The sequence below is a fragment of the Archocentrus centrarchus genome, chromosome 19 (genome assembly GCF_007364275.1).
Source record: "Archocentrus centrarchus isolate MPI-CPG fArcCen1 chromosome 19, fArcCen1, whole genome shotgun sequence".
In the NCBI taxonomy this organism is placed as follows: domain Eukaryota; kingdom Metazoa; phylum Chordata; class Actinopteri; order Cichliformes; family Cichlidae; genus Archocentrus; species Archocentrus centrarchus.
In genome coordinates this window covers 26,470,834-26,498,151 of record NC_044364.1, presented here as the reverse complement: position 1 = coordinate 26,498,151, position 27,318 = coordinate 26,470,834, and the positions used below count along the sequence as shown (strand labels likewise).

Here is a 27,318-nt window from a genome sequence, read left to right as displayed (position 1 = left end):
AATAATAATAATAATTCCGTGTCCAGCCCAGGTCAGTGGCTCAGAGTTTTACTAGCCCCATGTATATTTTAACTGGCCTACGGGGAAAAAGCTTTTATTTTTAAATATTCCTATTTTATTTATATTTTATATGAATCTAAATCCACATGTTACAAAACCCTTGAAATAAATATGGTCTAGGACACTCCCTGCCCCCCCTTTAGACTCGCACCTCCTTGCTGCAGGTATCTCTGCATATGAAGCAGGACATCAGCCTGTCAGCCTGACACGTTTGAACTTTTAGTAGGAGCTTTTCACTGTGTAAAACAAACATGGTGGATGGAGGAGCTGCAGGGTCTCTCTTCTTCTCATTGGAGCTTGTTTATCAGGTGGTTTAATGAAGGACCTCCAGCTGTGATCACAGGAACAAGAGCTGCTGTTTCAGTGGAAATTCAACACATTCTTCAAGCATCTCCCAAACCTCCTCAACCTTCATACCACACTTGGTGCAAGGAGCTCCACCATAATAAGAGTCCAAAAGGCCTTGGACTGGACTGGTTCAAACCATAAAAATGAATCAAATACACATATTAAAATGCAAAGACCTCCTTAAGGACTTCATAAACAGGCTGCAACCACTGCATGTTGCCTGAGTGAGGGATATCAAAGCCAATTTTCCACAGTTTCATATCAAGGTCAGTTATCTTCCAGCAGTGCCTGCTTATTCCTTCCTTCATGCCCACAAGTATCTGGTACAGCTTACTCAGTTAAATCCTCTCTTGACTCTGTATCACAGCTGCAAACAGTTCTAACATTCAGATATTCCTAACCAATGAACACTTAAAACTTTGACCATGTGAGGTTATAAATCAGAGACATTGTAAAAGCGAGAGACATGGCACTCAAACATAAGCTTTTAAAGTTAAATTTCCCACATGACCCAGGCATCTGAGGCCAGTTATGAAGTGCTTTTGTATTTTCACTTATTTAAGTTTAAGTTTTTGTTTTCATCTCAGTTGAGCTTCAGAACATTTTCAGATTCATTTTTAGTTTTTGCTTAAAAATATTTCCTTACAGTTGAATTTTTATCAGTTTCAGTGTTAATCTTTTTAAGATGGTAAAACTGGTGTTCGGCACTTGTGCCACTGGTGTCAATCCAAACTTGACCCACAGTCACACAAAGTCTCAGTAAAATCAGTCACGATGACAAATTTGACTAAAATATTTATTTTAAGTTAATTTTCTGTAGTCCAAATTTTGGTTACATTTTTGGAATAAAAATGTAACCAAAATTAAGCAAAGGGAGAAATGATAGCATGCCTCTCAGTTTGTTGCCTCTTATGTAAAAAGACAGGAAATGCACAACTAAAAGTGAAAACAGTTTCAGTACACACACCACACCACACCATGGGTGAAAGGAAATAAGGGCAGAGGAGAATAAGTGGGTCAGCTCTGCACACTCGGTTCCAGCTGTGGAGGCTGAAAAATCCCCAAGATGGTTTTAACTCATGTCCACAAAAGCAGCTGAGAGGAGAGGGGAAAGTAATTACTAAACTATTCATGACAAACAGCTGGAATATTAGTTTACAGATGTTTCAAGAATGACATTCTGTAATTAAACATTTAGAAGGCATCCATAAATCATTTCAAGCTCCAAACCAACAACAATTTTGCCTCATTATCTGGACTCCAGAGTGTCTGACACTTCTTCATCTCCTGCTCATGAGTTATGGCCTGAGAGGGAGAGAGAGAGGCATGATGGGAGGGCGGAGGACAGAAACAAGCAAACAACTGTTTCCCCACAGCGAACAGAAACGAGGAACACAGGGTGTCTTCCAAACAGTCTTTGCTTTTTATTCTCTTCACAGTTTTTCAAAGAATCATATTGAATAATCATTTAAAAAAAAACAGTCTAAAATAAAACAAAACTATAGTGCGTTGAAGAGCTACAGATGCCGAAATGCTGAACAGAAGAGAGCTGGAATGATTTGTATACAGCTGCAGTCAATGTGTGCATGTGTTTGTTGGTCTATCTGACACCACCAGGGTCAATTCAGGTCACAATGGGGAGGAGTGGTGGCACGCAAACACACAAAAGAAAGGCTCATTGGCACTTGTCGGATGGGCATGCGTGAGGAATGCCAGCTCACACATCGCTGCCCCTGTCGGGTCCGAGGCCAGCTGCCCTTGTCCGCAGCAGCTTCGAGGCCTCCAGACTGACTCACAGTGGAGCTCAGCGACCGTGTGACACATCAACCAGCAATATGGGAGTCATCTTCTTTTATCTGTGCTCTGCAGGGAGTGCTGACATCGATTTAGGTTTAATGGTTAACTATGTGACCAAACTGAAGCTACATTAAACCAACAGGCTCCTGGCAGATTACATTTCACACATTGTGGCTTAGACAACTTAGAGGTCAGAAAAAACCTGACGTACTGTATTTAGATAGACTAAAAATGGACCGGTTATGGTCTCACATGACACTTGGGAACTGCTTAAATGTTCCTCGCAGAAGGAATAAAAGAGTTTGTTTTGAGAAGGGTTGAGAACAACTTGCTTCACATCTTTGACCTTTCTGTGGACCAATTACACTACAGACAGTATGAGTACTAAAATAAATAAAGAAGCAAAAATAAATATTTTTTTCATCTGAGGTCTAATTTGGAGGCTGTGGGGGCCTTTGCTGTTACGTCATATTGTACCTAAATAACAGGCCTTACTTCCAGGTTTAGAGTTTCTCTTGGCAACAAACTCTTGTTACAGCTGCCCCAGCCCTCCCTAACTCGAACTATGAACCGCCCTGACTGCAATGTTTCCCTCAAGGACTTTCTGCATCTGAGAGGACCTTTGACATAGCTTCAGGGTCAAGAAATTAAGAAAAGAAAAAAAAAGTGAACCAGAAGAGTGTCTGAAGACACAGACTCAGATGCTACATGTGTTTGAGTCAGGGCACCCTTTTCCCTGCTGAATTTGATGCTTTTCTTCACAGGCTCTTAAGCCATGGCTCTAAACATGCGCCTGGTCACATGCTTTGTGCCCCCTTAAATCCACCTAACCACACTGCTCAGTCCCAGCTCTGCTTTCCTAATCCTATAAACATTTTCTATGCACATTCCTCCTTTCCTCCACCCCGATCCTCTTTTTTTCTTCCCTACATTCAGAAGCCACTCTGCAATCATCTGACCACAAGCTTCCAGTCAGACGTTCTTCTTTCCTCTGCTCGGTTTCCTTTAAGTTGCCTACATGTCTCCAAGCGCTTTCTAACAACATCTTACAAGCTTTCTAACTCCCAGCAGGTCTAAAACCAGTGTTAGTATGTTTCCAAAAACTGCTTCATTAGGTCTCAAGTTTGGTTAAAGACATAAGAAACAAAGTGTTTAGAGCTGTTCGCAGGACTGCATTGAAGAGGGGGGAGGTTATGGATCCTGTAATTAGTGCTGGCCTTGAGGGGCTGCTGGGACAAAAAACACATGACTCAACTCATTTAAAAAAAAAAAAAAAAAAAAAAAAAAAGGGGGGCAGAAGCTCTGCGTCAGCTCTGATGCTGACAGCTCAGATGAGATGAGTGACCCTCTAGAAAGACGAACAACCCCCACCATGTCCCACTTCACAACAGCGCAGGCCTGGGCTGGTTGAGAAACATCTGGAACTGTTCGGAGTAGCACATTTGTGGGGAACAGGAATGTTCCCCAGGTAGGAAGAGGAAAGAGGAAGTACATTCACAAACGCAAAACAAACAGTAGGATGTCCACCTGGTCTCTGGCATTTAAATGAAGTTCCAACACAATATGCTCCTTCATGGCTGGAGAAGTGTGGGCAGGGGGTGGGTTATACAGTGCATTTACTAATTTTTGTATTTTCAAAGTGAGGTAGGGCAAAGTTCAGTCACTTGTTCAACTTTCTAAGGATCCAGAGGTCCAGTATCACAATTGTTGGAGCCTGGAGCAAGGGGGGGGGGGGGCACTGATGAAAAGGTCCACAGAGAGATGAAACCTGCACTTCCTGTCAGTCACTTCTCCAGCAACTGCTTCCTCTGCTGTTCCCACAGGGCCTCCAGGTGATCCGCTCTCTTCAGGGCAGCCTATCAGAGGAGAGGGCAGCGTTTAGACATGTCTGTCAGTCACTCCTCATCACTGTATTTCATTCATGCTCTGGCAGACAGACTGCGCCCCCGTCTTACCTCGTGCTGCTTCCGGAGATTATTGACTGTTTCTTCCTTCTTCAAGATGGCTGACTTCACTCTGGTAATGCACAGGCGAGAGGATGTTAATGAACTGGGACATTTCTGGGTTATAGGTTTGGATTTGCTCATTTTAATTCCCAAACACAGGAGCTGAAACATGTTAAATTAGTAAAGGTGCTTTTTGTAATTATTCCCCTTAAACTGAACTCTTTCACCAGCAGGTGCTGAAATTTAACTCCCCATTTCTTCAAGATGTTTTACCTCTTTCCTCTACACTATATCTTCAAGATGTGTTTCTAATGAGCAGTTTCTTCAGATTCTGTTGCTCATCACTTAAATAAAACAAAAACTGTATATTTTTAGACATTTATACTAACATCATAACTGGAAAGCACTTTGGATCAATTCCTGCAGTTTTTAAATGTGCTACATGAATAAAAGTAACGCCCTTACAATGAAGCACAGGACAACAGGAGTGTTTGCCGCCTTAGTGAGATTTCCTGATGTTTAGGATAACCTGGAAACGGAGCCTTGTTATCTTCTATAATAAGGTGATAATTTAGGCAGTAGTGTGGTAGCAGCTTATGTGCCGGTCCTTTCCCGTTCCAATGTGGCACTGCGTCTTTAAACAAAGTCAGCTCCAGCTTCCTAGGAATGACTTGACTCATCTACTTACTCTGATGAACTGAAAAACAGACATTAACATCCTGCATCAGTGTTGGATGTCACTGGGGTTGCAGCCAGGTTCAACATCTTTCTGTTCAGGACCCTGAACGCACTGAACATCATGCTGACCTTAATCAGGTCACCTTCAGAGTCGCTCCAACCCTCCATCCCACTCATGTTTCACTTTTTTTTTTTTTTTTTTTTTTAAACAAACTGGCATTGGCAGAGCTGCTTACTGTAAGTTTCCACCTTTCATTAAGTTTGAGGTGCACTTTTAAGCTGTTTGCCAACATTCCTCTTTGCACCTCTAACAATACCGACTGAATGTTTGGAAACTGCTGCTGACCTAAATCCACTGATAGATGGCTAAGAATGGTGACTTAGTGACAGTTTTTAACTTTCACACACATAATGATCACCTCAATAAATCACATTAAGTAATTCATTTGATGTATTAAACAACAATGGCTGAACAGACTGCAGCATAACTTAAATGAGACCTCCCCTAACTCTCCTGGTCATCCCAAACAGCATGTAAAATGAAGGACTTGGGTTGGATGCAGCATTTCATCCCTCCATGCTTCACTTAAGTTCCCAGTTTCAACAGAGCCATACTAATTAAAAGTAGTTAAAGGCTGTTTCAGTAGAGAATTATGATATTTGAAATTTAATGAGGTTTTTAGGGGTTGAAAAAAATAAAGCTCATGTTATTCACATCATTTTGTTGTTTTTGTTTCCTACCGTTGGTGTACTTCAGCCAGCTCCTCCTCCTTCTCCCGTGTGACCCTCTCCACTTCCAGCCGCATCCTCGCCCGGACTTCTGATACCTCCACCTTCAACCTGCGGTTCTCCTCCTCCGTCATCACCAAGCGGTCTGCAAACTCCTGCCTTATCACCTCTGCCAGGCTGCGGCGCTCCTCTGCCAACTTGTCCCTTGCCTGATGAGAGCAGTCAGAGAAACTGGATATATCTAAATCATATTTCCTATTTCTATGTCTATTTCTCATTATTTAGTACATGTATTTTATGGCAAACAATTTTAAATCATGTGTAACCCTCAGCCTTTTCTTTTCTGAGTGATGACCTTACCTGTGTGATCTCTTCAACCTCCTGTTCTTTCTGTCTAAGCATGGCCTGCAGTCTGATCAGTTCTCCCTCCGTCTCCATTTGCTGCTTCCTCACTTCTTGCTGTTTCTCCACAGCCACCCTCTCAGAGCGCTCCAGGTCTCTCAGCTCAGCCTCATACTTTTCCCTCACACGCTTCAGCCTGTAAACGGAATGCAATATGCAAACTTGAGTGACATTTGGTATATTGTTATTCCCGAACAAAAATTAAATACAATTAAAGGATGTTTACATTAGAAGATGATCTTGAACCAGATGGAAATCACAGCTAGTAAATGAGCCTGCCATCTAAATATGGAGACCATTCATATGCTACGACTTGCTCTGAGCAGCCACCTGTCCCCACATGGTGATCTGACCCCTGAAAGTTTACCCAGAATGGACTCAGAAAAAAGATCAAGCATCCAGGGTACCAACGCTTGTTCCTCTACATCACAGACATTAATTTGGTGCAGTTTATTGAAACTATGATATATCGCATGATGCTGATGATCAGAGTTATAGAAAGAAAAAGAAAAAAATTGTCCTTAAATTGTGACACTTGGAATGTCTTGGAAGTTAAGAGGAATCCAGCACATGGTGTCTTTGGGAAGATGGGTGGGAATTCTCCCATAGTTTTGTATTTAGGATTCTTTAAGTGCCATGTCTTCGCCTTAGAGGCGCCCACGCACACACCTGTTTTCTGCAGCCCTCTCACACTCCTCTTTGTCTTTGCTGGTCTCCTCCTCCAGCGTCCAGATGGCGAGCTCTATCTCTTTGTCACGCTCTCTTCGCAGTTGTTCTTTTAGCTCGCGCTCACGCGTCAGCAGCCATGCTTCCTGTGGACACAGAAACAGGCCTGTTGTTGGCTCCACACTAGGAAAACTGAAATCTAACACACTCGGTTCAGACTCATCTGTCGTTGTGTCCTTTTTAGTTCTTTATCTACTGTCAACAATGTTCCTACAAATCCACAGCATCATCCACATGTTGTAAGCTTGATCAAAGTTACGTTAATCCTTCTACTAGGTAATCTACTACCACAGGGGTCACTGCTGGCCTTGACCCCTGTAGTAGTAAAAGGGTTAAATCAGAAAGCTGCAGGGTGGAGGTCAGCTCCAGAAAGCTGGAAACCTGCCAGCTGCCTGTGCTGAAACAAAATAGAAAAACGTTAAAAAGAAGCTCTGCTTTTGTCCTCTTCACATGGGCCACACATTTCAATGCTGCTTCCTGAAAGTGATACACAAACGGGAAAGGGAAGGGACTTTTCCCCCCACATGAAGGAGAGGATGACCTAGAAATCTACACATCCATTAGTAAAATACTTTACACTTAGCGTTTTCAGTAGTCACACTTCAAAATGAAGACTGAGGGAGAGCAGATACAGGACAATACTACACAGATTTAAGGCAACAAACCTCTTTCTTCTTGTAGTTTTCTTCCCACGCCTGCTTTTCAATGTCCAGACGCTCTTGTAATGCCTTCAATTCCACCTAAATACACAAATAACACTCAGTGTGAGACTTTCAGATGGATGCTCATGATGCTGACAACACACAGATTTGATTCACAGCAGGTCTGGAGATCCTGAAGATCCTTAATGTTAGTCTGATGTGTTCACAGTCCTCACCTGATGTCTCCTCTCCTGCTCCTCCCTGGTCTTGTCCAGCTCTTCTTTGAGGGCTCGTCCAGCCAGAGAGCTGTTTTCCTCCAGCTGTCTCCGCAAATCATCAAGCTCGGCACGCTGCCTGTTGCACAAACACAAACAGCTTTGAAGGAGGACAGCCATATCCTCAAATCCAGTCCTCAAGGTCCGGTGTCCTGCAGGTTTTAGATGTGTCCCTGATCCAACACACCCGAGTCAAATTGCTGAATTACCTCCTCAGTATGCAGTCAAGTTCTCCAGAGTCCTGCTAATGACTTCTATATTTGACTCAGGTGTGTTGGATCAAGGAACACATCTAAAACCTGCAGGACACCGGACCTTGAGGCCTGGATTGGAGGATCCCTGATTTACACCATAAGTCAAAAACCAGCTGACTTACTAAAGATGTGTTATTTGGAAAGGGATCCTATAAAGATATCCCTTGATAGACATGTGGTCCTGACCTTTGACCTTACCTTGCAGCCAGCTGAGCCAGCCTCTCTTTCTCATCAGCGATCTCCTTGTAGAGACGCCTCCGCTGCTGCTGCAGAGACACCTCCTCCTCCTGAAGCTGCTTCTCATATCTGACACAGACACACAAACAGACAAATAACTACATGTGACTCATGGCACAGAAGCTGCAAAAAAGCCCATAAAAACAATTAGAACGAGCTGACAGAGCAAACAGGTGTCTGAGAAACCACTGCTGAGAGCCACCCATCCATCCTCTTTAATAGGGTCGTGGGGGGGGCTGGAGCCTATCCCAGCTGTCACAGGGCAAGAGGCAGAGTACACCTCCACAGGTCACCAGCCTGTGTCACCAGTTTCTACCAGTGTGTTTCTGGCATGAGCTATATGATGAAAAGCCTAAATCTTTATTTTTATCTTTCTGTCATTTAAACACTTCCAAAAATATTCATGCAGAACAAACTTTTATGATCAAAGGTCATCTTAGCAGGATGTCTACAGGACTTTAATTTAAGACCAGCCTTGCAGTGGAAATACATAGTACAGGTATCCTCACATCCAGGCCTCGAGAGTTGGTGTCCTGCAGGGTTTAGATGTGTCCCTGATCCAACACACCTGAATCAAATGGCTGAATTACCTCCTCAGTATGCTAATGACTTCTATATTTGACTCAGGTGTGTTGAAGCAGAGACACATCTAAAACCTGCAGGACAATGGCTCTTGAGGATCCCTGACATAGTAGGTAAGTAAAATATACTATTCTTTGCGTCAGCACACTGACGAAAGTACCTAACTTTAACAAGTCACATTATTGTACTAAGTGAAATTCCATTGTTTCAAGTTTGCATTTTCCATAATCTTAAAGATTTCCACCAGTGAATTCCAAGAATTTAGGCCCTTGGGCCAACACTGACTCGGTGCAGGACTGAAGCACTGACATGTTTTTATAGGTGTAAGCTAACCCATCTAAAAGCAGCCTGAAAGGATCAGTAGAACTATAAAGGCTTTAATGATGCTGTTGCATTGGCAGGGCTTTTCTTGCATATGTTGGTGGAAATCTCCAGGACTGAAAAAAGTTTTTAACCATTTTTTTAAGTGGGATTAAATTTACTCAATACAGAATGTGTGTGTTCATCAAATAACAGGAGAATAGGTCCGCAGCAGGACCTGGAAAAAGTTATTCATGCTTTTATTACTTCCCGCCTGGACTACTGTAATTCTCTGTACTTTGGCATAGATCAATCATCTGTGCGCCGCCTGCAGGTAGTCCAGAATGCGGCAGCTCGTCTTTTAACCGGTTTAAAAAAGCATGAACACATTACCCCAGTCCTGTCATCCCTTCACTGGCTCCCTGTCCGTTTTAGAATCGATTTTAAGATTTTATTGCTTACTTTTAAAGCCTTAAACGGACTGGCACCTTTGTATCTGTCTGAGCTGCTTCACTGTCACACCCCTGTAAGAGCTCTGAGGTCATCGAACCAGCTGCTCTTACAGAGGCCTAAAACTAGACTAAAACAGAGAGGTGATCGAGCTTTTGCAGCAGCAGCACCAAAGCTATGGAACGATCTACCTCTCCATATCCGCACAGCTCAGACGATACACACATTTAAATCTCTATTAAAAACACATTTCTTTTCCTTGGCATTTGGCTGCAGTGCTACCTCCTTTTAGATGATTGTTTTATGGTACTTGTTTTAAACGTTTTAATTTTTAATTTTCTTATGTTATTTATTGTTCTTAATGTTTTTATTTATTTATTTTTATTTTATTATTTTATTTATTTATTTATATATTTTTATTTTTATTTAGTATAGTCCTTGGGGTTACAGATCTTGTACAGCACTTTGGTCAACGTCGTTTTAAATGTGCTTTATAAATAAACTTGACTTGACTTGAATATACTGACTCAAGTTAAGTAGGCCAATCATGGTCAGGTGTGTAGTCATCAGTGCATACAATCTGCCTTTTAGTGTTTAAGTTTGAACACAAAGCAAAGCTGAAAATAAAGCCATCACCACAATGCCTCTACAAGCCTGACTGCTGCCTTTGTTACATGAAGTTCAGGATCTGGCTGCTGGACTGGGGTCAGCATACAGTCAGCCTAAAGACCACTCTGGGCTTCTCACCAGCTTTGTGTTAGCATGCTGTCTGTGCAGATGTTTGCACAGAGCTGAGCTGTTAGTATTCTTGTCCTTTCACGCAGTAAAATAAAAGTAATGTTCATATCCTGCGCTGCTCAAGTACCTCACCTTTTTCCTCCTCCCTGCACAAATTTAAATCTGCTGATTTTTAGCACAAATGCAAGAAGAAAAAGGCATGTTTGATTTGTTCTATCTGCCTCTGAATCTCTGTAATACAAGTTACTGAATGTGCTCCAAAGTAACGTGTTACACCCAACACTGGGAGGCCCACAGTGAGCAGGAAAAGTCATTCATACAAACTGAGTCCAAGATAATTGAATACTTTTAAGGCCTTGCATTATTCAATGTGACTTTAAGATATTTGAAGATAATTGCCCACAGATGTACTATGGGCTCTCGACTCTGAAACTGCTTCCTGTGCGTTTGTCCTTTTTCTGACTGAAGGTGCTGCGTCAGTTGCTGACATCAGATGTTTTTATTCCTGCATTTGTTTTGTTTTTTTTAAAACCCACACAGAGCACAAAATTTAATCCAAAAAAAAGCCTCAAAGTACTAATGTTTCAGGAAGGGCAGCCTATCCCAAAACATTATTGCATTGAAGTTTTTTTTTTTTTTTTTTTTTTTTTCCCCCCTCATACTGTGACATGCCCACCTTTGTTTGGCTAGCTCCCTCTCTCTCTGGCACTGCTCCTCATTGTCCCTCTCCAGCTGCTGGCGGAGCTCCTCGCACTGCCGGATGTAGCGCTGGGCTGCACGGTCGTCTGCCTGCAGCAGCTCAGCCTCGTGGAGAGTCCGCAGCCTCTTCAGCTCCTGTTTGTGTTTAGAGATCAGCTTCTGGATCTCTGGCTCCAGGCCTGAGGGGGGAGGAGTAAGAATTAAAGGTTCATGTTCTGGACAGGACATTTTAATATACAAGTTTGTTTTTAAATAAAAGTTCTGAACATGTTACAAGTAGAAGCAAAACCAGGAGAGAAATACAAACAGGTCTCTCAAGCCTGCACACACACACATCATCAGCTCTGGCTGAGATTTTCCATGGAACCAGCTCCCAGCAGACAGGGAACACTGGAACAGCACGGCCACGTTCTGCAAACTGAAACTGTTTGTTCATTTTGCCCTTAATCTAAAGATAAATACAGAATTACTGCTGTATTTATATTACTTAGTTTATTTACTAGCGATTGACTGTATAAACACCACTTTTAAGCATATAATTCAACATTTGGTTCCAGACACTGACTAAGCTAAAGGAAGTGAAGGGCCACACCATGAAGCAAATAGACACAGCAGATCATTTTACCCCAGGCCCCAGATTATCTGTGCTGAGACATTTTTATTAGAAAAAAGCTTTTTGCCAAATTTAGAGGACACCACATTGAACATAAAGTTGTCTTATATTAAACAATCTACTTTAATGTTGTATTAAGTTCTTAATTAGCTCACATAAAGTTATACGTGGCTGTTACGAGTGAACTCAAATATTTTCCAGCTTTGCTTTCACTAGTTTTGGTCTTCAAGTTCAAAAGAAAGGACTTCGTGTTCACCTACAGTGGAGCGCCCTCTGTTGGAATCTAATGAAACAGCATTAGACTCATTATGCATTTGCTTTGATTTTATTTAATGCAGCGCTGCTTTCATGAAACTTTTTGGTTGTGCCCTTGTGTGATATAACCAGAAGGAATCTTTGAAGTGCTTAGCAACATTAAGCTGCAAAGATCTGGAAAGTAAAAAGGTCTGAGTTAAAATCAGTACTGCAAAAAAAAGCAGCAGCTGTGTCAGCGAAATAAGTCAACGACCTATTATATATTCCATCATACAGTCTCATACGTTTTGTCAGAAAACAGTGATTCATTTGAAATCTAAGCATTTTTTTGTTTCCAATGAGTAAAGGTGGCACCAATATTTTTTTTTTTTTTTAAACATGCCTCAAACAACTTAAATATCTGATTAAAATGTCTGCAGCGCTGTTCGACTACAGCAGCTTTACAATGTGAACAAAATTGTCATTGATAAATTGAAACAGGGTGGCATCCTTCACCCTGTCCTCATTCGTTTGAACTGAGCTTTGGTGGAGCCGATGTAATCTCAGATTTCCAGGCTCTGGCTGCACTACCTTTGACTGTGATCTCTTTGATCTTCTTGGTTTTCTCATCAATCCATTTCTCCCGTCTGATTTTCTCTGTGGCACTCATCAGGTCTTTTAACTTCTTGATCTCCTGTTGAGGGAGGGAGTCAGGAAGGGGAGAGGGTAAACCTATGGTCCACAGTTTAGCACCACCAAGAAACTAATACACAAGCAGTACAATATTTGTACTACTGAACAAAGTAGGGTGCTTTTAGGTGACTTTTGACACTGGGAGAGCAATGGTGGAAGGTAGGTAATAAGAGGAGAAGTAGGGCTGAAAACCTTGGGAAAGACTGTCAACTTTTTAATGTGAATGTTGAGATAAATTAAAAAGACTCACATGCAGACAGACTGGCCAAGAAAAATGGTGTGGGGGTGGGCAAATGAAATGACAAATAATGGAAGAAGATGAGGAGATGGCTGTGCCAAAGATGACTGGGTTAGAAGAGGGAAAAAGTTACCTCACACAAGGGGCCGAGAATTTGCCACACCTAAAAGCGGGAAACAAAACAGATGTACAGACGAGGACAGAATCAAACAGTAAAGAAGAAGAAGAGACAATTAAACAAAAGTAGTGCTGTAAGTAAGCCCGATACAGTCACACAGGAGGCAAAGCAAAGGCAGAAGACATCTGCTGCTCACTCACCATTTCATGCTGCTCCTGCATTTGTGTGATCTTCTTGGTGTACTTCTGGTCCACCTGCTTCAGTTCTCCCACCACTCCTTCACAGCGCTCACTCAGAGCTTTTTTATCATTGATGAGCTAAAGGAAAATCAAACAGGCGAGAACTGTTATGTTTGAGAAGCCACTGAAGCATCCAAGACTGCAAAGACTTACATGAGCTTGTTTAGCAGCTCTGTGTCTCTGCTGGGGCCAGGCAACCAAACCAGCACTGAGGCCTTTATCACCATTATGAAAATATTGGACCAGCAGCCAATAAAATGTTAAGCTTTTCACCGTTATTACATTTACTTTTCTATGCCAAAGATGTAATCAGTCACATGATATTAAAACATAGTTAATATGCCACAACAAGTTGAATAGTGCAGAAAATCAGTCCACAGATCCTGAACACCACTCATCAAAAATAAATACTGGTTTCACAGCTGTGAATATGAATGAATAACTAAATGACCTGATCGATGAAGGTGAGGTGTCTCTGGATGGTGGATTCATATTGTTCCTTCTGGAGCTGGAAGTTCCTGCTCAGCTCCTTCTCGGTCTCCTTCACATGTCTTATGGTCAGCTCTCTCTGCTGGGCCTGACAGTAATGAAACAAATGTCATCATCTAAAGCAGGTGGAAGGGCTCAAAAACAGTATCGAGTGTTAATCCTTCCCACCAGAGCAGTCTGCAACATGTTGATGGTGCGTTTCTTCTCCTCCAGCTCCAGTTTGATCCTCATCATGGAGCTGGTGACTTCAGCAGCGGTGGCCGACACCTGCTCCACACCGGCCAGCTCCTCCTCAGACAACACAGCCTGAGAAAGATTCAAGAAGCCTTTATTGTCATTATATGTAAACATATAATGAAATCTGTGTTCCAGAACACCCATCCAAGAGAAATACAAACAACAGACAGGGGGGACAGGTGTCTGAGGTCGTGCAGCCATTTTGCCAGCGCTACCTTTACAGGAACCAACACACCACCTTTTAGTTTTAGAAAATACAGTGATGGGATTAACATAATCTGGGCCAACTGACTCAGAGAGCATCTAACCACAATTTAAAGGGCTGGTTTAGCTAAAACAAAATCCACAATCGCAACACAGCAAAACATGTGGCAGACATTTTAGCAAGATGACTTTTTAACCAAGATAACAATGTTTTTATTTTTTATATATATATATATATAAAAAAATAATGATGAAATGTATATGTATGTGTGTTGTTTCTCTAATGACCCAAAAACAATTCCTAGATTTCTGTTAAATAAGGCAAAACAGGCTCATTGATTCTGGTATAGGCACACCATTTTAAAAGCGTCCCTGGAATGTCAAGGACTTCTGAACCAAAACGTTTGAACAGCCAAGACTGGTCAAAAAGTTACAATTTCTGTCAGTTTGCTAAATGAATGACACTGTGGTGCTTAAACCAAACTAAACACTAAATATTTCAGTCCCTGACCTCTCTGTGTGATCCTGAGGTGACCGAGCGTGGTCTCTCCTGCTCTGACTTCTCCATCTCATCCAGGAAGCTCATGATGCTCTGCAGCTTGGCCTCAGAGAGCAAGGCGCCCCCGTCTGGCAGCGTAGGGTGGTGGCTCAGCTGGCCATGACGCTCCAGGTTATCAGTAGTCAAAGAGTTCAAGTCCCCATCCTTTAATGAGATATAGATTACCATAGCATATCATAGCGTCATTAATTTACAATGTTTCTCACAAGAAAAAAGATTAAAGATTAGTACTACATAACGAGTAAATGAGTACTGACCTCATCTATCCAGGCGTATTTCTCTTTGTGATAGCACTTGGGCTCTGACAGCCTCTCCGGCTCCTCCTCTAACAGCTTCAGGGTGTCCAGTAGCTCGTTCAGGGTGGTTTTAGACTGAGCCCTACTGGACAAGCCTCCCTGCCTCTGGTCCTCCACACTCACTGACCTTTGCAGAATCTCCTAGAGCACAGAGAGAGTGAACATGCTTAAAACATGATCAGATACAAGAATTAATAACTGGAAATTTATGCTGAAATAAGAACGGTTTCATTATTTACTTGGGAACATTGAGAACCTCTACGATTGGACAGAGCTGGGGAAATGGCTCTGAAGCTGAGTTCGCCCAAATCAGCCACAATGTTTAAATTAGAGTCTGTGAAAACAAAGCCAAAGCAACACTATTTATGCAACTGTACCTTTGATATAGCTTTAGTCTCAAAAAGGTGTTTTGGGGACACAGACACAGACCTGTGTTCTTGGTTTTGACATCTGTGGGTGACATTGGGCTGTTGTTGCTCGGAGAGGCTGGACTTTTGTTTGTCGGGGAAATCTTGGGCACTTTCTTGCGTCCTACCACACTGGTCTGCCTCGAATTTTCCAGCTCCACTTCCAGCGCATGTGTCTCAGCAGCGTGCTGTGCTCTTTTCTGCTGCAGCCCCTGCATCGCACCACCAGAGGGAAACAAAGGATAACTTTTAAAGAGAGAAATACTTAAAGCATTACAATCCAGGGAATATTTACATTTAAATTCGGAATTAACACAAAGTACGTACATTAGATGTGGTCACTTGGGGGGCAGTGAGGCAGGCCAGGAGACCTCCATCTTTACGGATTAGTTTCCTGTCGCTCGCTTGATGCTGCTCCAGGGAAATCTCTTCCTCCGCTTGGTCCTCCTGCAAAAAAAAAAAATGTATTTAAAATATCATGAAAATGAAGACAAAGAATCGATCACATGGAGAGCTAAGTGGGGAAGTATGAAAAGTAGATTTAAGGACCTGGGAACACCGAGAGCCTCTGGGATTGGATAAAGTTGGGGAAATGGCTCTGAAGGTCAGATCACCTGTGTCAGCCACAACATTCAAATTGGAGTCTGTGGAAACAAATAACTCATCAGTAAACATATTGCTGCTACATTATTCATGTTTATTCATAAGAATGCAGGTAGCTGTATAATAAAGCTATTTATTAAATAGCTATTTAATAAAGCTATTTAATAAAAACACAATGACAACCCAGACTTTCTACTCTGTATGTTTTATGTACATAAAGTTTCCTCCAGGAGATTTTTCAGTGACTAGAAACCACTTTCTATAATACTTGTTAATCAAAATAAGGCCCTGTGTCCTGTAATGGCTTCAGGAACAGCTGGAGATAAATGAGGAAAAACATCTGGACCTGTGTTCTTGGTTTTGATGTCTGTGGGTGACATCGGGCTGTTGTTGCTCGGTGAGGCTGGACTTTTGTTGATTGGAGAAATCTTGGGCGGTTTCTTTCGTCCTACCACAACGGTCTGCCTCAAGGTTTCCAGCTCCACCTCTGGCATGTGCTGCATCTCTGCAGCCCTCTGGGCTCTTTTCTGCTGCAGCTCCTGTAACAGACCACCAGAGGGAGACTAATGTAATGTTGATGATAAAACTTTGCAGCACCCATGACACACAACAACAATAAAGCTACTTGAATTTTTGAAAGAATGTCTCTGCTACATACGTGTATGAAAGTCCAACAAAACAGGCTTCAGAGTTGCATTATTGGAAATGTAACATCCAAGACTAAAGCTATCTGAGTCTGTACTTTGTTCAGTCTCCCAACTTTCTGCAGTGAAAATAATTGTAATTTGAGGTGAGTACCTTGATGGCAGCGAGGCGGGCAAGACGAGCCTTCTCCTCACGAATCCGTTTCCTGTCTTCTTCCTTCTTCTGCTGCTGCTCCAGGCACCTTTCCTCCTCTGTTCTCTCCTCCCACTCCTACAATGGGAGAGATGGAGACGGTGTCAGTGCAGGAGCAAAAGAAAAAGTCTAAACCAGTTAAGACCATGGAGAAGAAAAGGTGACCCATGAGGCAGCCTGCAGGCGCAGGCACATACCTTTCTTTTACTGGCAAGGATGCGTTTGAGTGCTGCCTGCTTTGTGTGTCGGCTCTTGGCATGGTGTCTGTACCAGCGCTGAATAGTGACTGCAGCCTGGTTTACCTGCTGAATAAACCTGCAAATACACAAGAGAAGTGCTGACAGTCACAGGACAGAACACTAACAATTCACTTTAATTATATTTAAAGAGTATAAGTTCACAACATGGGAAAGAAAAGAGACAAAAGAGGAGAAGTGGTCAAAACTGGGTCCAAGACTGAAGGTCAGGAGCCGCTTTTCCACAGATGGGGTTCTGGTGCCGGTGCCAGTATTTGAACCGTTCAGCGGTTTTTCCACCACCAACGCACTCGATGCTCGGGCCCCGCAAGCTAGCTGGTCTGGAACCAAGAACACGTGATGAAAGCGGCAGAAGGGCGAGACTGCCAGCTTAACATAGTTTTCTATTACATGTGTATTACACGAGAAAAGCGAAGCGATTTTCACGGCTGTGAATTAGGTTGGGTCTTAAGGCTGAACTTGTTGCTGGCAGCCCCTCCCCTACCCACCCTAGTGCTCTCCAGGCTTTAAATGTGCTACTGCTTTGCTGAGGTGTTTTTTGGAACCTTGTAAGGTGTTCATAACAAACACAGTACGAGATGATTTTTTTGAACCTACCTATCCCAGTGTATCTCTTTCTGTTTTCCTGCTAAAGGTAGCGCCGGTAAAACGGCTGCATGACCTCAGACACCTGCCCCCCCTGTTTGTGTTTGTCTCTATGTTTGTACTTCTTGGATGGGTGTTCTGTTAACTGTAATTTCCCCATTGTGGGACTAATAAAGGTATTCGTATTGTATCAGTTCATATCACAGATAAAAGGACGCAAATGCTACTTTCCCACCGCCAAGGAGCCGGTGCTCATGCCAGTGCTGGTTTCAATGAACCGGTGAAACGCTTAAGAACCGGCCCGCATTTCCACCGCGTTTCTGTGAACCACTCCTTTACATATGAGTGTGAGTGGGTCCTCGTCTGGACACGGAAGCCGAAGGGCACAAACGTGGGAGAACACGCTCCCCTTTCTTGTGCTGCAAATGCGTTTTACGGTCCAAACCAAACTACTGCAGCATCTGTGTGCAGCACAGAGGGAAACACAGACAGCGATTAGAGCAAGACGACAAGTACGCACTTTGTGTCCTTTTATCTGTGATATGAACTGATACAAAGCAGCAAGTTCAGCCTTAGAGCCCAACCTAATTCACAGCTGTGAAAATCGCTTCGCTTTTCTCATGTAATACACATGTTGATGTTGATGTTGAGACGGCACAGTCACGCCCTTCTGCCGCTTTTGTCACGCGTTTTTGGTTTGAGACCAGCTAGTTTGCGGGGCCGGAGTTGAACCCGTTTTTCGGCCGAGCACAGAGTGCTTCTGCGGTGAAAAACCCACCTAACAGTTCAAATAAAGGCACCGGCTCCAGAACCCTGTTGGTGGGAAAGAGGCTAAAGTGCGTACTTGTCATCTTGCTCGTATTTTGTGTCTGTGTTTACCTCTGTGCTGCACACAGATGCTGCAGTAGTTTGGTTTGGACCTTAAAATGTGTTCGCAGCACAAGAAAGGGGAGTGTGTTCTCCCACGTTTGCGCTCTTCGGCTTCCGTGTCCAGACAAGGACCCGCCCACACTCGTACGTAAAGGAGCGGTTCGCAAGTGCGGTGGAAACGCAGGTCCATTACTAAGCTTTTTGCTGGTTCTTCTGGGAACAGTACAGGCACCAGCACTGGAACTCTGGCGGTGGAAAAGGGGTAAGTGTGTCTCATTAGACAGTGACTTTCTTGGGGTTTTAGGGCCAAACTTCAGTTTTGCCAGTATTGAGAGGTAGAAAGTTACCAGACTGAAAACCACAGAACAGCTGACATACACACAGTGGAAAGACTCTTCTGTGGGTCTGACCTTTCAGCCTCCTCCTCTGTCACCTCCCTCCTCCGCAGCAGGACAGGGCTGCCATGCTGAGCAGACACTGGGGATTTGTTATTGGAGGCGAGGGAGGCAGAGGAGAAATTTTTCTGGGACTTAGTGAGGGAACCATTCTCCAGTGACACCTCATCATTCGCTGTGGCCTTCAGGATGTTACTGAAAGAAAAAAAAAAAAAAAGGAAAATGAAAAAAAAAAAAAAAAAAAAAAAAAAGATGTTTCATGTATTTGCAAATGAAAGTGTTTTAATTAAATGTGTTTATACTGTGAACTGACTGTGCCAGTGTTGAATGTAAAGAATGTGTATGACTTGTCACTGAAGCTGTGTGAGGGAGCAGCTGTTTCATTTCAGGACATACTTGAAGGATGGCTTCTGGTTGGAGCTCTTAGGTGTGAGCGGCTTCTCAGAATAGTTGTTGTGTAAGATGGTGGTGACGGAGTTACCCACAGCTCCCTTGTTGCTCCTGGTGAAAAATGACAAAACAAAAAAAAAAAAAAAAAAAAAAATCACAGGACAATGACAACTCACCTTTCCTCCACTTTATCCTCCAACAGGCTTTAAAGTAACTGGCATATACTATGACACAGACTCTTATCCTATTACAAATTCAGCCCACGCTGTTTTCCTCCTGACATATTTCATGGAAGAAAAATTATTGTGTAGGTGGAATTTTCTGAAGACAGTATCAGCTGCTGTGATCAACACGTATGAAACACGAGAAGCAGCTAAACATTCCGAATGCAGCAAGAAGACACCTGGACTATTGTGTGTGTGTGTGTGTGTGTGTGTGTGTGTGTGTGTGTGTGTGTGTGTGTGTGTGTGTGTGTGGATGTGTGTGAGATGAGGCCCACCTGTTGTTGGCGGTGAAGGTGGCAGCCAGAGCAATGCCAGGCTCTCGTTTCTTCAGGCTGGTAGGAGAGTCCACGCTGCCGGTGCTGCGGGAGCTTGAGTGCAGTGGGAAAGCTCTCGGCTGGTCATCCTTAAACACAGAAAACAGTCATTAAACCCTGAAATATTTCTGTGTAGGTTCTCAGTTATTCAGGTCATTCAAGCTCCAGAGAAACCCTGAAATACTGCAAACCCCAACATGCTGAAAAGTGTACATTATTGTGCATTATTGGAAAGACACAAAGACTTTGTTAAACATGGTTAAATGCAGCACACTTTGACTATTTAGCATTGTTGAAATGACTTGAAGGTTGTTAAGTGATAACGTATTGACAGCGGTTCCAGATCCAAGATTCTCCTGCACTGGATGAGGATCTTATTGCAGAGCTTTGCTGTTTTGAATCATTCTTGCCCTCAGGTTTTAATAAGTGCTCTTCATGTGCTGTATGTCTTTAAATTATGCTTTAAAAATAACATTCAGAGTACAGGCTACAGCCCACGGGCTCATGGTGTTCCACACAAGAAATGTTTGAATGCCAAGAGTTCAGGATCATGTCTTTTTCATAGTGAGTAATCCAACACATGCACCTAATGTCACTGGTATTTAGTTTTCAGTTAGGTAATATCAGTGCTGTATACTTTAGCTTTTTAGAAATACAGTCAGAATATGGTTTATTGTCTGTAGACGTCAACCAGCTAACTTCCTGCTAGCTAATTTTTACATCTGCTAAAAAAGCTGCTTTCAGCTGCTAACTTATTCACAAGGGGTCACCACAGCTGCACATGTCTACATCTGCTAAACCTTGTAAATACTCATCCTCGTGGATGCCTGGACATTAAACTTTGTGACACCTGGGAGAACAGGTGAACACCACACTGATTATGGGGGTGGCTGTGGCTGAAGTGGTGGAGTAGGTGGTCTACCAGTTGGAAGGTTGGTAGACTGATCCCTGGCTCCTACAGTCCATGTGTCTAAGTATCCTTGGGCATGATGCTGAACTCTGAATTGCCCCAATGCAGCCATTGGAGCATGAGTGTGTGCAAATGTTAGGTAGATAAAAAATAGATACAAATAGATAAAAGCACTGTATGAATGTGTATGTGACTGGGTGAATGAGACTTGTAGAAAGGTGCCTGTCCATTTGCCAGCATTTTATTGGAGTTGATGGACCAGTTTCCCCTCTCAGTGTTTGTTTTATTTTGGGAACTGAAGGAGAATTTGAACCTGGAACTGGCTATTGACATCCAACTTACCAAGTGGATATCAGTGTTTCCTGAGCATCCCACTCATTTTTATTGGTATTTTTTTAATCTGTCTAAGAGAGAGCAATGCCGTATACAGCTGATGAAGCACTGGACAATCCTTATAAGTCCCATCACTGCTAATGTGTTAACTCCAGCTCCTCCAATCTCATGCAGTGTTAGCTAAGTTGTTATTATGGCAGCCCTTGATATTAATTAGCTGCTTCTCCAGTGAAATTCTGGTTGAACATGCTTCAGTTCCACTGGCTTGAACTGCAGTTGGTGATGGTAGTGATGGCAGAACATGGACTACTGTCACCAAAATGTACTTGAGAAAATAAAACTTTTTCAGAAGAGAAACCTACTAGAAGCTATATTAAACAATTATTTTAAGAAAGCTGTAATAAGAGCCACACATATAGGTGCATATGCAAGCCCTTCCACTACCACATCTGTGGGAAACAGATGTGGTAGCTACGATGGCACAGTGACAGTGAGGTTGATGATAAATACCAGGATGTTCCACGTGGTTCTGTCTGGTGAGGTCTTGCTGAGGCTCGCCAGTTTCTTGCGTCCATCAGAGCTGCTGTCAAACAAGGCCAAGTAGTCCTCACTCTGGCCCTGACTGAGGAAAACACGAACCAGCTGCAAGTTAGACCAAAACCACAAACCTATGCTTCAGTGGTATCCTTCCATCTGTGTGGAAGGATACCACTAGAAGAGAAGTGTTACAAAGCAGTACTCACATTACTTTGTCATTGTAACATGACAAGTTACTGCTACTGTTACTTTTGTTGTGACAACTAAAAAGAAAATCACTGACACACTTGCCATATTCCTGCCTCCCTTTGACTCCTTGTTAGATGGTGGAACATAATCAGCCCTAATGACATGTCAGTGCCTTTGTTAAGGTCAGCTGGCAAGATGACAGAGAGGAAGGCTGTTACACTGTGGAGGTATTTGCATTCATTTGAGCCACTTTGACAATAAGCATCTGTCTGCTTCACATTTTAAAGAAGCACCTGCAGCCTAAGTACAGCTCCAAAACAGCTTACATGTGTTACACTACTGGATTACTTTGTCAAGGTGTGCCCCCTGACATACACCTGTCAGGTTATTAATATAACGGCCAGCCTACAGGTTCTCTCAGGCTGCTTGGGAAGCTTTGTGGCAGTGCAATGTTTAATAAATGATTACTTTGGGAACTGTTTTGTTTGATGGATGCTTTTTATCCCTTGGCGCACGCTGGGTCCCTAACTTCAGTCATCAAAACTATGACAACCTCTGCTCTTAGATAACCGGTTACATTTTCATGATAATAAACTCGTAACAAACCAAAAAACTGAAGGAAATGTCTTTATTGCACACACAGCTTCCCTTGTGGTGATGTGGAGCTGTTAATACCTGGCTAAGCATGCTAGTCTGTGAGAGCTGTAATGTTTAAAGGTTGTTCATAACAAGAGAAGTGGTAAAAAAAAAATTTGAAAAACTGAACAATGGTTTTGTTTTTTTCTATAATTCCACTATCTACAGCTTAGAAGATGAGAACTGTTTTGTGTGTTTTTTTCAATTTGGTTGAACTTTTTTTTAAAATCTAACACGAGAGCTGATACGAGGAAGAAAATTCTTTCAAATGTAATGAAATGCAGTTGAGAGCACTATCCGGGTGGCTCAGCAGTGACACAAAGCAGAAATGTGAGCTGTGGCTTTTAGTGGGAGATTCTGTGATAAATGTTATAATGACAGCTGCAGAAATGGGTCTCATCGCTTTCTCTTACAGCCCCAAGCACTGGAATTCAATATGCAGCAGCTGACTGTCGGGGGGGGGGGGGGGGGGGGGGGGGGGGGGGGTAGGCTATGGATTCCATGTAAATGTATGCATATGTTGATCCCACAGCTCATCATGCAGCCTTAAATAGCTTTATGCACCGAGCCGTCTGTCGTGAGGCACAGATGTAGGGTGACCTCCTGTCTGGCCTGGCCTCTGCTCGTGTTTCTGTCTGTGTAAGTGTATAAATGAGCGTGTGTGTCTGTGAGGGGTGGGGGGGGGGGGGGTGAAACCAGGTGGCCCAATGAAAAGAAATCTGATTACACTATTCAGACTGCACATTCCTCCACTTTTTGCTTTAGGAGGAGGAAGCAACAGAGAGGGATAGGGGTGGTGAGTGACCCAATGACAGCCCTAAAAAGACTCTGGAGACTTTTGGAGGGTGGGGAGGTGTTTAAATGTCTTTAAATATAAAGCCCCTCAGCTTTGTGTCGGGGGGGGGGGGGTTGCAGCTGCTACACAATAGAACTGCAGCATGCACACACACACACACACACACACACACACACACACACACACACACACACACACACACACACACACACTTCTTCTCCTTTCACTGTCTCTTGGTGGAAGGGGGTAACCTGACCCCAGAGGTCCCAGCCCTCCCCCTGTGATGAGGGACAAAGCGAGTCCCTGCACCCTGCAACAGCCACCCGGCACCCCTCCACTCCTTATCATGCAGGAGCTGGCGCGCCAAAATTTCCATTGTCTGAGCTGCTGGAGCTTCAGGACTGCCAGCTGTTGCTCACTGAAGAGAGACTCTCTGGTTTAAAGAGACAGTTCCTAAAACGCACACATGGTTTCAAGATGGCAGATTATCCAAGACGTAACAAGTCCTTCATATTTCAGAAGCATGTGTGTTAGTCGAACGATCATCTGATGATCTAATGAAGCCTGTGAGGGAGGCTGATTAGGAGAGTATGTGTATCAGTACAAAATGTTCTGAATACACTCCAGTGTGTCAACGTCAGAGATAAGGGAAAATAAAATCAAGCCTGCAAATGCTGTACCCTCACAGTGTGTTATTACTGTACTATGGAGCAGGGCATGCTGTTTATCAACTCCAGGTTTAACTGGGTTTTCAGTGCTATGAAGGTGATTCTTACTGCTGTACACTGCTGTGGTAAATTATCCAGAAAATAACATCACCATTCCTGGAGGAGCCCTCAGACCTCAATGTGTGGATAGAAGAGGGTCTAAAGTTTTTTGGGTTTTTTTTAGAGTGTCTAACATCTTTTTCCTCCTCTAAATTCTCAGGAGAAACTTTTTTTTCTGTTGGCTTCAAACAATTTAAAATAAATTTTATTCTTCTATAAGTAATAAGTAACAGTACAAATAGGGCACCTACTTGTGGACCTTATATCAAATTTGTATGTAGGCTAAGTCTATATTTGAATTCTGTTTTTATTTTTATTCCTTACCCTCAGACTGTTCAGCACCACTGGGGCTGCAGCTAAAATGAATGAATGGCTAAAATCTAAACATTAATTTAATGGCGTTTTTTTTTTTAATCTTATTGACAGAGCTGTGATTCTGAGGAGTTTGTTAACTTACAGATTCAGTTTTTCATCCTGGTTCAAATTGACTGAACTTTATTAATATAGTAGCTCTTTTCCAGTCTTACTGGAAAACCCACATACATTCACACAGCGTTTTTAATATTCTAAGTTTCCTCTCACACATACTCATACTCTGAGTTACTGTCAGTCTGTATTATGCGTTTAATCTCGACATATTTTCTAATACTATAGGTCATCTTCTTTTGTAAACTCAGCCGCTGTGCTGCCTGTTAGATACTGCCAATGACGTCCCTTTCATGTGAAGATTGATAAAAGCTGGGTTGATTTATTAAGTTAATAATCTGACTGCAGATGTTAGCAGATGTGAAGCCAGATAATTAAAAGACATCTTGGATGTTTTGAACTCAGAACACAGCTCTGGTGTGTATAAAATGTATGTTTGCACCTTAAACTGATGTTGGCCTGCTGGTTGACCTGCGTGGTGCTGTTGGACCGCCTCAAGTTCTTGATGGATCGGGAGCTGCCAAGGCTGGTGTCACTCTGCAGATTTAAGATGACTGAAGACATTATGTGAAGAACTGAGAAAGACGCACTCCTACATTTTGATTTGATTATCTGTGACTCACTAAAGTGTTGCGTTTGCCTCTGCTGTCGCCGGCCACAGAGACCGACACAGAGCGAGAGAAGTATTTCCCTGGTGACGCACTGCTGGGCCTTTTGGACATAGACAGCGGGGAGCCTGACAGGCTGAGATCCAGGGCATCTCCTGGGACACCTGTGGGGATGGACGAAGGACTGCGTGTTGTATGCATCCTTTAAAAACCTGGAATACAGTTAAATCAACACAATGAACCACACATACCACTCCCCGGAGACTCAAAGTGTGAACCACAACAATAAAGGAAGTAACAGCAACTTTTTCCTCTGACCGCTTTGTCTCCCATGGTAACCAACAACACCACTCACTATTCAAAAACAGAGAGATGTACAGTCTAAACAATTGAACCTGACTATGTAACACAAACAAGTTCATGGCTTTGCAAAGTGTGAGAACTGCATTTTATTATTAAGATGCACTCCTGTTCCAGCATTACTACATAAGAGTAGAGTGTCGGGGTATATTGCTATTGGTGATGACCATGATATGTAAAAATGAAAAATATGTAAACATATAATGAAATTTGCGTTCCAGAACACCCATCCAAACAGGGGAGACAGGTGTCTGAGGTCATGCAGCCATTTTACCAGCGCTACCTTTAAGCAGAGTTATGATTATGATTACAGACTCACTTTGGAATTGAACACAACTCTCTTCTCTTTCAGTACCAGCTTATTTGCAGGCTTAATGGATAAATGCCCCAGTTCAGAAGCACAAAAAAAGAGCTCATGCCTCCACAATTTGAAATCAATCATTAATAACAAAAATGATGCAAGCTGGATTGTATGTAAGTAGAATAACATCAGCAAAATATTAATTTCACTTTACCTTAAAAAAATGTTTAAAAAAATCCTAGTTTCACTCCATTTTTATTCACCTGGATGTCTGTGTCTGTGCCTTTATTTTTATACAGTTTTCCCAACCTTCCACTTTGGAATCTGAAAATCTCCTGTGACCCACCCAAACCTTTAATGACACCTCTAATCAGCACACGCCTTCTGGTCCCAGCCACAAGTGCTCACCTGAGATTCTCCACCAACAGTCAAGTAAAGTGATTGTCTGCCAAAAAAGTGGTTGGTTGTTTTTAAATTGTTGTAAATTACTTTTTGGGCTAAAATCTGCAAAACATGTCTAACATTTCTTTCATGAATGATATGAAGTCATTCTGATTAAGAAACAACATTCCTGTCACAAGGTAGAAGCTGCGACCATTCTTCACAAAGTGCTTTTATATATTCTTTATTTATAAGGGTAAAAACTGGCATCGACATTAAAAATGCCCTTTTTTCACACAGGTCTGGCCAAGCAGGCTGCAGAAATGGCAACAAATATAACATCGCAATTCTATAAAAGATATTTTAAGTCGCCAAAAAGTACTGGATTGATTATAATGTAGATACAATAATGCAGAGTCATAAAGAGACTTGCAAAAACAGGTCATTTCTTCATTTTATTTTACATAAATCCTGTTGACTACAGTCTATTTACCATTATAAGCTGGTCCGGGTCCGGGCCATTTAACCTCAAAGTATGTACCGGCTACTTGTTTATCATGTAATCTGCGAGGGTCAAACTATAAATAAAAGGTTGTCTGGGACATGAAAATGCGGTGTCCTTGTTCTGTTAAAGTCTACCTTTCTTTATGCTCGCTCCGGACAATTTGGCAGGTGTATATTTGTTAGCTGCGTTAGCCAATCGTCCCAACACAAAAAAGAAGCCTAAATCAAGTGTTACACTGAAGCAAAATAAACCCCCCACAGATTAACGTTAGCTAACGTTAGCTCGGTCTCCTGTTGGCCAAACCTGTGAAAATCGGCCTCTTTTGCCTTTAAAGGAGCATTAAAACAAAATTATTTATCAATACATTGCCTTGGACTTGCAGACAAGCTCGGCTAACAGCTGTAATCCAGTCCTGATGTGGCTCAGCTGCACAGAAATAAATACGGCTGTTATTAAAATAGTCTGGTTACAACTCACTTCTTTAACGTTTCTCCAATCAAGCAGCTAAAAACGGAAGGCAGTAACGTCAACGTTAAGTACTTACTTTAAAAGCTGTATGGCACCATGGCTGAGGAGTCTGAGGACGACTCACGGTTATTTAATCCCCAACACAATCCTCCGACAACCAGTGAAAGTACTCCGTTGACTCACAGCACAAATATAACGCGTCAACATCATCGCTGTGGCAACAACACTGATAATCGACGCCCCTCGTCGTCTCTGATTGGAAGAAAACAATATAAAGAGTCTTCATGCTTGCACCCGATTGGCTGCCCAGTGAAGTCTGTCCGCTGCGCATATTTGAGGGCGATTGGAGGGGGGCGCGTCTCAAACCACGGTTTGGTTGACAGTGCAAAAGGAGGCGTGAAGGCAAAAAAGATATGTTCCCAAAGTTATTAGAAAAT

The 27,318-nt window shown here is 42.6% G+C and overlaps 1 protein-coding gene across 5 annotated transcripts; it reads right to left on the bottom strand.

The window, feature by feature from the left end:
• Positions 1-1,818: 1,818 nt before the first annotated feature.
• cep131 (centrosomal protein 131) lies at positions 1,819-27,113 on the bottom strand. Of its 5 annotated transcripts, none has more exons than XM_030754551.1 (31): positions 26,958-27,113; positions 26,783-26,839; positions 24,882-25,078; positions 24,701-24,795; positions 21,418-21,529; positions 19,626-19,753; positions 19,133-19,237; positions 18,752-18,931; positions 16,827-16,944; positions 16,591-16,707; positions 16,139-16,331; positions 15,739-15,833; positions 15,517-15,636; positions 15,212-15,401; positions 15,022-15,116; positions 14,744-14,923; positions 14,439-14,630; positions 13,655-13,792; positions 13,449-13,574; positions 12,959-13,075; positions 12,774-12,803; positions 12,301-12,403; positions 10,840-11,041; positions 8,055-8,162; positions 7,564-7,681; positions 7,352-7,426; positions 6,630-6,772; positions 5,919-6,096; positions 5,571-5,767; positions 4,161-4,221; positions 1,819-4,061 (listed from the first exon to the last, which is right to left on the bottom strand). In XM_030754551.1, the coding sequence occupies exons 3-31, from the start codon at positions 25,065-25,067 to the stop codon at positions 3,990-3,992; spliced, it is 3,774 nt and encodes a 1,257-aa protein (XP_030610411.1). In that variant the 5' UTR covers positions 25,068-25,078; positions 26,783-26,839; positions 26,958-27,113; the 3' UTR covers positions 1,819-3,989. The 5 variants fall into 5 exon arrangements, with proteins under 5 accessions (XP_030610411.1, XP_030610408.1, XP_030610409.1 ...); XM_030754548.1 differs by lacking the exon at positions 26,783-26,839 and adding an exon at positions 25,118-25,220 and having other exon boundaries at positions 24,882-25,030; XM_030754549.1 differs by lacking the exons at positions 12,774-12,803; positions 26,783-26,839 and adding an exon at positions 25,118-25,220 and having other exon boundaries at positions 24,882-25,030.
• Between the last annotated feature and the right edge of the window lie 205 nt (positions 27,114-27,318).